We start from the raw sequence: 15,266 nt of genomic DNA on the forward strand, positions 1-15,266 counted from the left end.
TATCAAATTACACAAAACAAGACACTAATAAGACATAACAAACTTTACTTTGTATCAAATTACACAAAACAAGACACTAATAAGACATAACAAACTTTACTTTGTATCAAATTACACAAAACAAGACGCTGATAAGACGTAACAAGTCATACTTTGTGTCAATTCAGACAACTAGAAATAATGTCGTCTTAATTAGAAAGTGAACAAGAAAATTATACCGTAATTAGACACCTTATAGCCTACCCAAATTATGTTGGAATCAGAAACTGCATATACAGTCTTGTTACTTAAAATATAAGCTACAATACTTAGATACAATTATACCAAATTATACTGTAATTACAAACGAAACTGGAGATCCCAATACACTATTAGACACCATTTTACAACATGTTTATCTAATTAGAAATCACACACAAATTCATATCAGATACAAAATGCACTAGTTAGACACTATTCTACCCTCATTACCAAATTATACATAATAATATAATATAATATAATATAATATGATGCGACCAACATCAGCCTATAGCTTAATTAGACAAATGTACATATTATATTGGGCATGGCCTTTATAATAGTCAGGCAAAACACACAGAGTTCAGAGGGGAATACATTTATTTGAGTTTTATTTAACATAGTTTCACTTTCTCACAGAGTCATTTATTGATCATTAGAAGAAAACAGTACCTGAACTAAAGTCAAACCATATCGGTTCACATCTGGTTGCTACTACACACGTCCCTGGTGACCTGGATGTTCTCTGGAGTCTTGTGGAGTTTGTAGGTGGCTTCTTCAACGCTCTACTCCCATAGTTAAGACATCACACCATTTAAAGCCCCGTCACTATCCAACCCCAGTAATAATGGACCAGCTACTGAAGCTGCCAGGACATTGCATCTCTATTTCCCACTGTTAGACACTTATTACAGTCTTATTATACTTACTTACAGGATAATTTGTGACATATAACAACAGAACTGTACTGTAAGATAAAGTGAAGACCTTCTCCCTGTTAGACTGTTATTACAGCATTATTAGGCCCACTTAGGATGTAATTAGTGGCACATAACAACAAAACTGTACTGTAAGATAAAGTGAAGACCTTCTCCCTGTTAGACTGTTATTACAGCATTATTAGGCCCACTTAGGATGTAATTAGTGGCACATAACAACAAAACTGTACTGTAAGATAAAGTGGTGCCACCCCTGTTAGACTATTATTACAGTCTTATTAGGCCTACTTAGGAGGTAATTAATGGCACATAACAACAGAACTGCACTATAAAGTAGTGGTCCCTCTCACTGTTAGACCCTTTTAGACTTTCTTAGAGGGTCGCTTTTCTGACTCTTGTGGACGGCCTCCAGTGCTCCAGATCCCTGCCAGCACAGGGCTAAAGGGCGCTGTGTGGCTCACGATGCGTCACTGTGGCCCGCTCTTCACACACGGCCCTGGGACCTCCACAGCTGTTTGTAGCCGACCTCCAGCTCAAACACCCGCTGCTCGTGAGGAGCCGATGGTCGCTCTCTGGAAGTCCTTCTCTGCAGGTTTGCTGAGCTATTGAAGCTTTCAGAAAAACAACTTTATCTCCTAAATTTATGAACATGTCACACACTTGCACAATGATGACAGTGTCCGTCCAGGTGCCAGTGACTTCATTTCACAGGAAAATACTGTGAATACTGCAAATAGAAGAAAAAACAGTCTGTGTGAATACAGACTCTTCATGCTGCATTCTGACTGTCTACGCTTCACAACAACTGATCTTAACTTCCTTGTGAACCAGATTATAACCAAAATAATATAAAAACAGCTGTTACTGTCTTCATATTAAATTAATTAGATTAATGCTTAATACACAAAATGACATGTACAGTCTACTCAAACTCCAAACAAACACATTCCATGTTTTGGCAGTGAGCGGATGATATAAGCAGCCAAAACATGGAATGTGTTTGTTTGGAGTTTGAGTAGACTGTACATGTCATTTTGTGTATTAAGCATTAATCTAATTAATTTAATATGAAGACAGTAACAGCTGTTTTTATATTATTTTGGTTATAATCTGGTTCACAAGGAAGTTAAGATCAGTTGTTGTGAAGCGTAGACAGTCAGAATGCAGCATGAAGAGTCTGTATTCACACAGACTCTGGACGGACACTGTCATCATTGTGCAAGTGTGTGACATGTTCATAAATTTAGGCGATAAAGTTGTTTTTCTGAAAGCTTCAATAGCTCAGCAAACCTGCAGAGAAGGACTTCCAGAGAGCGACCATCGGCTCCTCACGAGCAGCGGGTGTTTGAACTGGAGGTCGGCTACAAACAGCTGTGGAGGTCCCAGGGCCGTGTGTGAAGAGCGGGCCACAGTGACGCATCGTGAGCCACACAGCGCCCTTTAGCCCGGTGCTGGCAGGGATCTGGAGCACTGGAGGCCGTCCACAAGAGTCAGAAAAGCGACCCTCTAAGAAAGTCTAAAAGGGTCTAACAGAGAGAGGGCCCACTTCATTTTACAGTCCAGTTCTGTTGTTATGTGCCATTAATTACCTCCTAAGTAGGCCTAATAACACTGTAATAATGACTGTAATAAGACTGTAATAAGTGTCTAACAGTGGGAAATAAAAATGCAATGTCATGGCAGCTTCAGTATCCTGTGTCCTGGTCTAATATTACTGGGGTTGGATAGTGACGGGGCTTTAAATGGTGTGATGTCTTAACTATGGGAGTAGAGCGTTGAAGAAGCCACCTACAAACTCCACAAGACTCCAGAGAACATCCAGGTCACCAGGGACGTGCGTAGTAGCAACCAGATGTGAACCGATATGGTTTGACTTTAGTTCAGGTACTGTTTTCTTCTAATGACTCTGTGAGAAAGTGAAACTATGTTAAATAAAACTCAAATAAATGCGTTCTCCTCTGAACTCTGTGTGTCTTGTCCAACTATTATAAAGGCCATGCCCAATATAATATGTACATTTGTCTAATTAAGCTGTAGGCTGATGTTGGTCACATCATATTATATTATATTATTATGTATAATTTGGTAATGAGGGTAGAATTGCGTCTAACTAGCGTATTTTGTATCTGATATGAATTTGATGTTGTAAAATGGTATCTAATGGTATATTAGGCTATCCGGTTTGGTTTGTAAATACAGTATAATTTGGTATAATAGTGTCTAAGTATAGTAGCTTATATTTTAAGTAAGACTGTATAGGCAGTTTCTGATTACAGCATAATTTGGGTAGGCTATAAGGTGTCTAATTACAGTATAATTTTCTTTTTGTTATCTAATTAAGATGACATCATTTCTAGTTGTCTAATTTGACACAAAGTACGTCTTGTTACGTCTTATTGGCGTCTTGTTTTGTGTAATTTGATACAAAGTGAAGCTTGTTACGTCTTATTAGCATCTTGTTTTGTGTAATTTGATAAAAAGTAAAGCTTTTTCCGTCTTATTGGCGTCTTGTTTTGTGTAATTTGATAAAAAGTAAAGCTTGTTCCGTCTTATTGGCGTCTTGTTTTGTGTAATTTGATAAAAAGTAAAGCTTGTTCCGTCTTATTGGCGTCTTGTTTTGTGTAATTTGATAAAAAGTAAAGCTTTTTCCGTCTTATTGGCGTCTTGTTTTGTGTAATTTGATACAAAGTAAAGCTTGTTCCGTCTTATTGGCGTCTTGTTTTGTGTAATTTGATAAAAAGTAAAGCTTGTTCCATCTTATTGGCGTCTTGTTTTGTGTAATTTGATACAAAGTAAAGCTTTTTCCGTCTTATTGGCGTCTTGTTTTGTGTAATTTGATACAAAGTAAAGCTTTTTCCGTCTTATTGGCGTCTTGTTTTGTGTAATTTGATACAAAGTAAAGCTTGTTCCGTCTTATTGGCGTCTTGTTTTGTGTAATTTGATAAAAAGTAAAGCTTTTTCCGTCTTATTGGCGTCTTGTTTTGTGTAATTTGATACAAAGTAAAGCTTGTTCCGTCTTATTGGCGTCTTGTTTTGTGTAATTTGATAAAAAGTAAAGCTTGTTCCGTCTTATTGGCGTCCTGTTTTGTGTAATTTGATACAAAGTAAAGCTTGTTCCGTCTTATTGGCGTCTTGTTTTGTGTAATTTGATACAAAGTAAAGCTTGTTCCGTCTTATTGGCGTCCTGTTTTGTGTAATTTGATAAAAAGTAAAGCTTTTTCCGTCTTATTGGCGTCCTGTTTTGTGTAATTTGATACAAAGTGAAGCTTGTTACGTCTTATTAGCATCTTGTTTTGTGTAATTTGATACAAAGTAAAGCTTGTTCCGTCTTATTGGCGTCCTGTTTTGTGTAATTTGATAAAAAGTAAAGCTTTTTCCGTCTTATTGGCGTCCTGTTTTGTGTAATTTGATACAAAGTAAAGCTTTTTCCGTCTTATTGGCGTCTTGTTTTGTGTAATTTGATACAAAGTAAAGCTTGTTCCATCTTATTGGCGTCTTGTTTTGTGTAATTTGATAAAAAGTAAAGCTTGTTCCGTCTTATTGCCGTCTTGTTTTGTGTAATTTGATAAAAAGTAAAGCTTTTTTCGTCTTATTGGCGTCTTCTTTTGTGTAATTTGATACAAAGTAAAGCTTTTTCCGTCTTATTGGCGTCTTGTTTTGTGTAATTTGATACAAAGTAAAGCTTTTTCCGTCTTATTTGTGTCTTGTTTTGTGTAATTTGATACAAAGTGAAGCTTGTTACGTCTTATTGGCATCTTGTTTTGTGTAATTTGATAAAAAGTAATGCTTTTTCCGTCTTATTGGCGTCTTGTTTTGTGTAATTTGATAAAAAGTAAAGCTTTTTCCGTCTTATTGGCGTCTTGTTTTGTGTAATTTGATAAAAAGTAAAGCTTTTTCCGTCTTATTGGCGTCTTGTTTTGTGTAATTTGATACAAAGTAAAGCTTGTTCCGTCTTATTGGCGTCTTGTTTTGTGTAATTTGATAAAAAGTAAAGCTTTTTCCGTCTTATTGGCGTCTTGTTTTGTGTAATTTGATACAAAGTAAAGCTTTTTCCGTCTTATTGGCGTCTTGTTTTGTGTAATTTGATACAAAGTAAAGCTTGTTCCGTCTTATTGGCGTCTTGTTTTGTGTAATTTGATAAAAAGTAAAGCTTGTTCCGTCTTATTGGCGTCTTGTTTTGTGTAATTTGATAAAAAGTAAAGCTTGTTACGTCTTATTAGCGTCTTGTTTTGTGTAATTTGATAAAAAGTAAAGCTTGTAACATCTTATTAGTGTCTTGTTTTGTCTAATTTGATACGAAGTACGGCCCATTACGTCTTATTAACGTACTGTAAAATAAAGTGCGACCAAATATTCTTCAAATAACAGACGTCGTCTGTATCAGAAGTCTCTCTCTTGAACCTTTTGTTTGCTTTTCTCACGTGTTTACCGCAGTGTCAGTGGTCGAAGAGCACAAAGATTCAGACTGAAGAAATGTTCCTGTAAAGCTTGCATAGACTTTCTCTGCGACAGAATGGAATGTTGTCCTGGCGGTTGCCATGACGATTGGAGATTCTTTTGCTTTGATTTCAAACACAAACTTACTCAGACACACACACATACATGCATAAACATACACACACGCAAACACACACGTACACGCAAGCACACACACACACACACACACACACACACACACACACACACACACACACATACATACAGACACTCACACAAACACGCTCCCTCCTAAGGTGTCACAGATCTCCCAAAATTGCCTATAAACATGCAGTCATTGACACGTATGCTGACATTCAAATTTACACATTCAAGTTTCAAGAACTTATCATATTTGCAATATATTTATGCACTTCGCTATTAAGTATGAAACTAGTGTTAACTATGTGTATAGGACTACAACTAATAGTTCAGATTGTAAAAAATCTGCAAAATTGCAAAAAATACTTTCACAAATTGCCCAAAGTAACACATGCACAATGTCTTATCCAAATAATTGTGCAAATCAAAAACGATGACAGAAAATATTTAAATGAATATTAAAATAACAAGTAGTTTCAGTCAAGTGCTCTCCTCCCTCACGGACAGACAGTCCCCTTTTATTTCATTCAAGCCTCATCAATATCACACTCGATGGTCTTGTGTCACATTATCTGAGATCTGTTACAGCCAACTAGTGGGACAATAAAACAATGAAGACGTGTTCATGTGTTCATAAAACGACAAACAATGATAACAGTCAAGGTGAAATTAAAAAATGCCTTCGTTTAATTATTGCTATTTTTTTTTTTTTTTTTTGCCATTTAAATAGACACCCACAGTCAGATTATGCTCCTATTAAAAGCCTCCCTACAGGCGTTTTTTTTCTTCCTGTCTAATGGTCAACGTTCCTCCTCAAACAGAGAACAGGGAACGTGGTTGGTAGTCAAACATGCTGATTACCACCAACACAATCTCTGAGACCAAATGCAGCCAGTTTGACAACAGGGAGTCCAGTCGGGAGGTCGAGGGAGTTTATCTGGTGTAATCCCGGCCCTCGGGGACTTCTGCCTTGCTTGTTTCAGGTGTCTCTCTGGTCCAACACACCTGATTCAGGTTGTCAGAAACCAAACCTGATAAGAAAACCACCTTGGTATTTTATTTTATCAAATTGGCAGCCTTCGGTCTCTCTTGCTCACTCTCATTCAGTGTAAACTCTTTTGGCTAACATAAAGGCCAATCAGTATCATCGACAATTCCCTGCATACCTGACTGTTTTTACATCATTTGTAAAAGCAAACAAAATCCTGCCTTCTATTTCATGGGGGCTTTAAATGAAGAAAGTAAGAGAATAATTCCTGTATTCATCCATGTATCTGAATTTAAAGTTACTGTGGTGTATTCTGGGCTGAGACCGATCCTCCATCCAAGTTTCATGAAAATCTGTCCAGAAGTTTTTATGTAATCTGGCCAACCAGCCTTATCAGAGGTAATGTCAACAAAAAACACAAAGTCCTCCATAACCTAAATCACACGTTTGTGATTTGTGGGTTGCCTTGAGTGTAAATACATTCAAAAAGGATACTGAAAGAATCACCATCAAGCAAAAATTTACCCAAAGAAACAGAGAGGAAAAAGGCGTTTTCAGAGGAGGACGACGACCGTGAGTATCATCAGACCAGAAATCTTTCCAGCGAGTGCCCTCTCTCCACTCTGTCTTTAATGGCGGGATACTCTGTGGTATTACCCAGCGATGAAAAACAGCACACATCTACATAATACATGCTGAGCAATATGAAAGACGCAATCCTCCCACTCGCTCCCGAAAAGAATTTGAGCTGCTTCTTTGCTCAGGCTTAAGGGACCGAGATGCATTTATTTATTTTTAAAGGTTTTAGAGAAAGTGAATTGGCACAATGCACGCTGGTTCAAATGTGACGCATGTGCACGTAAGCTGACGCACAAAGGGAAAAATAAGACACAAAGCACACATCTTCAGTTTGAGAGTAAACCCAGCCGAAGGGAGAAGTGATGTGTCAGTACGACTCAGATCTATTCAACGCTCGTCCTCCATCCCTCTCTCTCTCGTCTCTTTTTCTGTTCTTTCACTCTCTGTCAGCCTCTCTCATCTCAAACTGTCTCACCAATCTCCTCTTTTCTCCCCGAACTGACTTCTTTCTTCAGATTTACATTATCTACCACCGTCTCCTCCCCTCTTTGAATCAGCACCCCCGACACATTTCCTCTTAATCACTCTTTTTCCCTCCTTCTCTCTTCTTCCATCTTTCATAATTTCCCCTCATCTCCTCGTCCTCCCTCCTCCTGTCCTCTCACACATGTTCTGATGAAGCAGAAAGCACCGCTAATAGCTCCTTTTATTAATTTATAGGAGTGCAGAAAGAACAGGGCAGTCATTAAAAGGGTGGGCGAAGCTCAGATACTGACATATTCTTTTGCCGTTGACACAGGAGATCAGCCAAATGTAGACAAACACTGCACTTAGAGATTCTGCAGCAAAGCATCAAGTTCCATCAGAAGTTTGATGGAAGAATAGTTTTTCATCTTTTTAAAGTAAACAACAGAATTAAACATCAGTCCACGGGAGTGATTTCTAGACCAGAAGAAAGGGACACACACAATGTTTGCTTCCCGAATTGTAACTTGTTTGAATTCTTTATGAAGCAGAGCAAAGATTGTTTTCCTCTTGTTCCTTCGTTTACTTCTTTCCAGGAAGAGAGGGAAACATTTGCTCCCAGAAACAAAGTGTCTCCCGCTGTTCAGTGCCCTCAGCGTCTACCTGAAATTAACCACCGAAGAAGAGTCTGTCTTGTTAGAGCTTGTGCTCCCCTGCCACATCTGCGTATTTCACTTTGTGTGTTAGAATATTTCCTGTTCGAGCCACTTGTCCCTCTGGCATTCTGCTGTGGGTCTGACAAACACTGCTCCTGCCACTTTGTCTGTCTTTATTGTGTCTCTGTTTTGTCTCCCTGTGGAGAGGAAGTCATCGTCCGACATTTGTATGGCTGTGTCACTGCAGGGCAAATGGATATGTGAGCAATGTGAACTGAGGATATATCTGGTGAAAAAGGCCCTGAAACTTTCAAATAAAAACATATATGTCCAAGGGATTCAACACTGCTATGTGTGTGTGTGTGTGTGTGCTGTCAAGAGCTTGTACTGTTTGTGCGTATGAGTCCCTGTGGTGTACTGTAGTTTGTCTCCTGAAGAGTTTGACCTCCTCAAACTGAAGCCGCTCCGAGGAGACAAACGCAAGCCGGACTGCAAGGCATTAACAAACACACACACAAATAAATGTCCAGACACACACGTTTTAGACACACTGATGCAAAATAACACAGAGGGACACAAAGGGAGCAGAAGTGACACTTACACTTCATCTGCCTCACCACGGCCTTATTGGGCTCCAGCCAGTGCTGAGAGAGAGAAAAAGAGAAGACAATGAGACAAACAGACAAACAGAGCGAGAAAAGACAAATGTTATCCTAAAATAAAGATAGTGTCTTCAGTTGGAGTTTGCCGCAATTTCAACAAGCTCCGACAAGTTTTTCCAAATCAAAAATCCCGTCATGTGTTTGATGAATAATTGAACGACACTTTGCTTAAACTCAGCAATATGAGGCGACTTCAGTGCATTAAAAACAAATGAACAATCACATCAGAAGTCAATAAATATTTAAATGCATCACTGGATATATTACCGGTTATCGTAGGTAGAGTTTAAAGAGCTGACTATTCTGATGCCATGTTCTCATAAGGAGCAACAGGTGAAAAAGGGATCAAGGATACTCACTTGGCACATTTTTCTGGCCCCATGTTCAAAGTCTTTATTATTTTGCACGTTTCTTTACCGCCCTCGATTGTATTTATGTGCTCTAACACCTCTCGCTGGTGTTTTCTCTGTAATGTTTCCTCTCGTTTTGCAGCTCGAGGCTGTCTGAGCTTCCGTTCAGACTAAGCATCTGGTCTCTTCTGTGTGTGGGCTGTTTGAAATATGGAGACTGATCCTGTTATTATTTGTCACTTGAACTTGTAATATAAAGCAGTGACTGCCTGCTGATTAATATCCAGCAGTCCCGTTCAGGCCACGCTGACTCAGAGGGGCTGTTTCCTGTTAGTAGGTGTAATCATCGGTTCCTTTATTTTTGTTCTTCTGCTGTGATTATGTGCTGCCATATAACTTTATATATTTATTTAATGGGGTGAAGACTTGTGTGAGCTATTAATACAATCTGTAAGTAGACTTCAGAGGCAGAGCTGCATACAGCAATAATAAAACAAATATATAGAGGGGCCAGCCTTTCATATTACGTTCATATTACGTGGAGATAAACTGACTTATACATCGAGTGGCAGCGTGACAGCTGGGTGGGACGGCTGCCAAGCCAGAGACCACTGTTCAAGACAATGTTTCAACATTTTTCACAACATCTTGGGAGCTGGCAATAGCACCATATATTTTAGGCTGTTTCAACAAATCCATTGCTTGCAGAACACACATTGCCAACATTTATTCTGGTTTACAAAATACTTTTAAAAGTAGTTTTAAAATTTCCGTACATAAAGATGTTTTTTGTGTGTTTTTTGTATGTTACTGAAAAAGTAAAGGCTTCTTTAATGCTCAACACTAGATGTGGGCTGTGGACAGTCACGGTTATATCATTTGAAAAGGAATTATCTATTTTTGAACGTACAGGGAGCATAAATGAGCTTTAGGTCAACTGACCAGATTGTCGATAAACAGATAATTAATCTTCAACTTTTTATATGATCATTTCATACATTTTTCCAGTAAGTTGAGGGGAAGTTGCTCATTTGAGCTTCTTTTAATGTAAGAACCATTTTCTCCATTTTGTATCATTTCAAACTGCATATCTTTGGATTGTTGGCTCTTTGACAGACAAACAAGCAATTAGAAGGCCTCACTCAACAAATGCTCACATTTATACACACTTTATAGACAAAACAACGAATCCTGAATCATATGATAATTGACAGATAATTAACATAGTTGCAGCACTACTGCATGTGACTGTGTTACGTGTGATAGTTACCCTCTGTTTCTCAGGGTCCACATATCGAATCCCAAAGTAGTCTTTCTCGAGTAGGTTGTAGTGGTTACACACATGGTCCAACAGGAACTGGCCTTTGGTGTCTCTCTGTAAAGATTAAAAAATAAATAAATAAATAACTTAAAATACAGCAAAGTTATTTTGTCATTAGTCAGCATCCAGTACTTTCATCTGAACAATCTTTCCATCCATGCAGATCAAGCCCATAAACCTCCCGGCTACATCTGATACCAGCAGCATTATCACAGCAACAGTCCCCTCTTGGGTAATATTTCTGTGATGCACACAGTTTCATCACAGTAAAATCTGTTCATGGGCAGAAATACATGTAAGTCAGCGACTTTGTGGTCTCATGCTGATGATATACATGCCAGTAAATGTAGTCCATTAGCAGTTCATAAACACAGCAGACACAGGGGGATCAATAATCACTCTGCATTTATTACCTGCTCCTCAGTCAATATCTACTCATCACATATGGACACACAAACTGATTGTCATGCTGAGGCGTGTGGAGCTGAGAAACAACACCTTCAGACGTAGGCACTAATAAAACAAGATATGCATTGTATCAATCAAATCTCTTTCTATTCTATTGACTAAAGCGATCAATATTCCTTAGATTGTCATTTTTGTCATATTACATGCATCACAGTCTGGTGATTGAATGTGTGTGTGTGTGTGTGTGTGTGTGTGTGTGTGTGTGTGTCCTATAACTGCTCTATAACCTGCTGACAGAGGTGCTTTCTGTGCCCAGTTAAGCAGGACTGATTGATTCGGTAGGAAATCGCCTGTTCGCCCTTGTTGTGATTTACTGGCCACTGGAGAGACACGCAAGCGCCCACATCAACAAACACACACACACACTCACACACACACACACACACACAAACACGGGTTTGTACAGTTTGGATTTTAAAATGACTTCCCTTCATATGTGCAGCCTCAATCAGTTCATGCCTAACCCTATCCTTAACCTGATCTCAATTCACGCTAGAGGGTGAGACAGGACTGGATTTTCACTTCTGTCCCATCCCATTCCCACAGAAAAAAACTTGTCCCATCCAGAGTAAAAAAAAAAATAAAAATCCTGTCCCATCCCACTCCTGGTAAAATAACTGCCACTCCCATCCAGCTCCCATTCAGAATGACTCCCACTCCCATACCACTCCCATTTTTTTTCCTCTTCTAATCTATAGGCTATACATTGAATTTGATTTGATCTTCTCCCCATTCTTTTTAGATTACTTTGCATTCTGCAGTGTTATTTCAAAAGATATGGCAACAGGAACAGTTCATCAAGTTCAGCAATATTTGTGACCTCTGACTTTGCATTGCAAATCATTTTTTACCACGTCAGTTTCTCTGCTGGTGTTTGCTCCTTCCATTACTGTTCTCTTTTTGAATTCCGGCGGAAAGCAGCGGCCAGACACACAGTTGACCTCTGGGCCATGTATTTCTTTTGACTTGCATTACAGTGTAGAGTTATGGAAAGAAAACTACAAAATGGCGTCACACCTGTCCTATGTTTTTTTTGTTGTTGTTGTTGTCCTATTGGTTGGTTCCCGTGGTTGTGTGTGTGTTTCCCGCTCTGCTCCCGTTAACTTTTTTTATCCTGTACCGTGATAAATAGTAAGGTTGACTCCCATCCCCTGTGTGGGATTCAGGGGATTCCCAAACAAATGTCAGCCTGTAATTCACGCCTTAACTTGAAACTTAACGAAAACCTTAGAAACCATGCTTTGCTGGTGTTTGATCCCCATTAGGACTACTGGTCCTGACATGGGCAGCATGCAAGGAAAGGTCCCCAGAAGATAACAACAACATGTATACACACATACACAGCCACATCTTATGTATGCATGTAAAACTGCAGATCATGACATAAAAACGTCTCAGACGTCTCCATGGCAACTGATTACTTCTTTTATGCATTCAACTGCGTTAACAAAGTCTTAACATGGCTGGTCTCTCCTAGACGCATGTTAAAGTAGCAGCTGGTTGTTTTTATTGGCTATAAAGCATTTTACACACTTCGTTTGCGCTGAAGGTGCAGCGTCTGTTTTACCTCTCTCTAGTGTACTTTGAGTTGAAAATGATTGAGATTGTTGTCGAGAAGCCTTCAACATCCCTGTTGTTTTCACCACCAAATGGCTTTTTCACATCAGCAGTGATTGGTATATTTTGGGCTTGCTCAGCCAGCAAGCTAAGGGCATTAGCTTAGGTCAGTAGCTTTGTTTGCTAATTCTATGTGCAGGCATTTGCGGCTGATACGCACCACAGGGTAAAGCGATTGACAGGAGCTGACTGTGCAGCAGAGTGGTCATAGCAGAAGGACACTCCCGCCTGGGTAGGCAGTTTGTCAGGCTAAAGGGCTTGAACCCCAGATGTCCAGGCTGTTCAGGCGCTCGGTCATCTTCAAGAGCATTCAGAATTCATAGTAAAACAGAATGAGTATAACTGATACACAGTTTAAGAAATAAACTTCTTTATCCGTACCTTCTGCTTCTCCAAGCTGTTAGTGTCCCTTTCATTCACAAATTCCTTCCTCAACATATCTGGCTCTCTCTCCTCATTGGACGCTGCTCATTTTATTCTGTCATCATAATATTTTCAACCCACTATTTTGCAACCTGCAGCTTCCCAGTTTCAGTGTGTTTGGGGGGATTTAACAGAGTTTTTTACCCTAACCCAACCTGTTTTCAACAATTAACAGACTTCATTTAGAGAAGATGCTTCGAGTCACTGGAGCCTAATTGTCAACTGCACCACTCAAGACTCTCTCCTTGGTGTTAAATATTACAAAAACAAGAGCATTTTCTTAAAATAATTATTGAGGAACATCAGTCATGCAATTAATGCACACAGCATCTGAATCTCTTTTTTAATCCATCATGATTCAGTCACCTCTTGTCTCCAGTCATCTTACTCTCTTTTAAACATGAATTCCCGAGCATACGTTCTTTCTGCCCTGCAATCTCTCACCGAGGCAACCTTTTAAATATATTTCTTGGTGAGTCATGCTCCGTTTCCCAGTACACAATCTGTTCTGTGTGGCAATGGAAGTACACTAGGTGTTGACAGAAGAGCCACAAAGCAAGATAATTCCTGTAAATGTCACAGCAACAAGCCAAAAACAATAAAAACAAAAACAGCACACTGAAGAGAAAAGAGCTTAGCGGCTGTGTGCTTGACTCTCCACAGCACACACCGATCAAACATCACATCAGCAAATAGACTACATAAAAGACAAAGTGTTGTAAAGCAGCCAACATTTTCAGGTCAATGCAACAAAAAATGAGGAGGAATTAAAAATGTACACAATACACAGAAGGAGGTCATATATAGGCTAACCACGCAAACATGCTACACAGCACACATTATCATATCAATATTTAATTAACCATCATTCCCATTTGTTCAGAGGTTTTTACTGAAGTCAGTCAGACACAAACAGCATAGCACAGTTGCACTGAAATGCATGTTTGATTGAAGAATACCTTTACCAACGTCAGACTGAAGACCTATTTCATCCATTGGGCCACAGACCCAAAACTAGCAGTTAGCCTCAGATGTGGTTGAGTAGATATCAGAGATAGCAGACACATCAGATTTGGTTGTACCATCATGTTTGTTATTTATCTTTAAATGTTACAGTTACAGATGAGAATTAAGATAGAAATAAAGTCTGACAATTTCACATCTCTCAGCATGTGACAGTTATTGTTAGCGCAAAGTCACAGCTAGCTAACATTAGCCTTGAGTGCTAGAATGTTTACTGTTTCTTCAACCAACGTTAGCTCGTAGACTCGTCTCTTTCAGCGGCTGCTGTGGTGCTGCTCAGTACTGTACTGACACAATCATCTAGATTTTACTCAAAAAGCAAGTATGTTTGAAATTGTCAGGGCAGCCCCAGTGAGGCTGTGAGCATTTTGGGAGGTTTCAGACCGGATCAGTAAACCTCTCACATTACCAGATAATCTTGGCTGAGCATCAATACCAACCAGGGTCCCGGACCATATTTCTCCTCTGATTATCAGGATGGGTGACTCAGGGACAAATCAGCCCAAACCTCTGTAGTCTAAACCAGGCTTTAGGTGGATGTCCCCTGTGACCTTTGTTACATCAGCAAGGCATCAATCAGCTGTCTCTGATCTCTCAGACGGCATGTCCCTATTGGCTGGAGCAGGGTTACGGTTATATCACTGTGGCACAAGAGTAAGCTGTAAATCAAGTGTGTGTCCCTGTGGGTGTAACTGTGATCGTCTCCATGCCGGCCCGCCTGTGTTGTGGGTGTGTGTGAGAGGGTGAGCTAGGTAAAGTCAGCATTTGTTAGTGTGTGTGTTTGTGTGTTTTTCTGTCTACATCTCTTTAGGATTTTCGGCTGATCCGTGACAACAGTGTTACTAAGCTGTTAAATCTGAAGAGCAAACAGACAGAGACATCCACCGGGGGAGGAGAAAAATAGTAGGAACAGAATGAAAACAGCCACGCTGCGAGCCATTTCGAGCAGGATCATCAAACAACACCTTTAGTCTGTCTGGTTCTCTGGGCAGACACTCATGGGGAGAGGAGAGGCGGACCGACGCCAAGGAAAAGAAGAGAGAGCTGCAGACCAGACAGAGAGTGAAGCAGGGCCAAACCACGCCGAGAGGCTGAAAGAGAGCGTAGGCAAAGACAGAGCTAAAAAAAAAAAAAGAGAGGATAAGAGAGACATTGACTAAGACGAGTGAGGCAGAGA

General features: G+C 39.6%; 1 protein-coding gene across 5 annotated transcripts in view; it reads right to left on the reverse strand.

Annotated features, from left to right (window-relative positions):
• Nucleotides 1-15,266, reverse strand: part of frmd3 (FERM domain containing 3) — a 60,938-nt gene that overhangs the window by 33,254 nt on the left and 12,418 nt on the right. For 3 of the 5 annotated variants that reach the window (XM_037098179.1, XM_037098176.1, XM_037098175.1), the window contains exons 2-3: nt 10,508-10,612; nt 8,827-8,869 (exon numbers count right to left, since the gene is read on the reverse strand). In XM_037098179.1, the coding sequence (XP_036954074.1) occupies nt 8,827-8,869; nt 10,508-10,612 (148 nt within the window). Of the gene's footprint in view, nt 1-8,826; nt 8,870-10,507; nt 10,613-11,253; nt 11,347-11,877; nt 11,936-15,266 lie in introns of those variants that run through there. The other 2 variants (XM_037098177.1, XM_037098178.1) reach the window with 2 other exon arrangements.

This window comes from Acanthopagrus latus, chromosome 5 (genome assembly GCF_904848185.1).
Source record: "Acanthopagrus latus isolate v.2019 chromosome 5, fAcaLat1.1, whole genome shotgun sequence".
Classification (NCBI taxonomy): Eukaryota; Metazoa; Chordata; class Actinopteri; order Spariformes; family Sparidae; genus Acanthopagrus; species Acanthopagrus latus.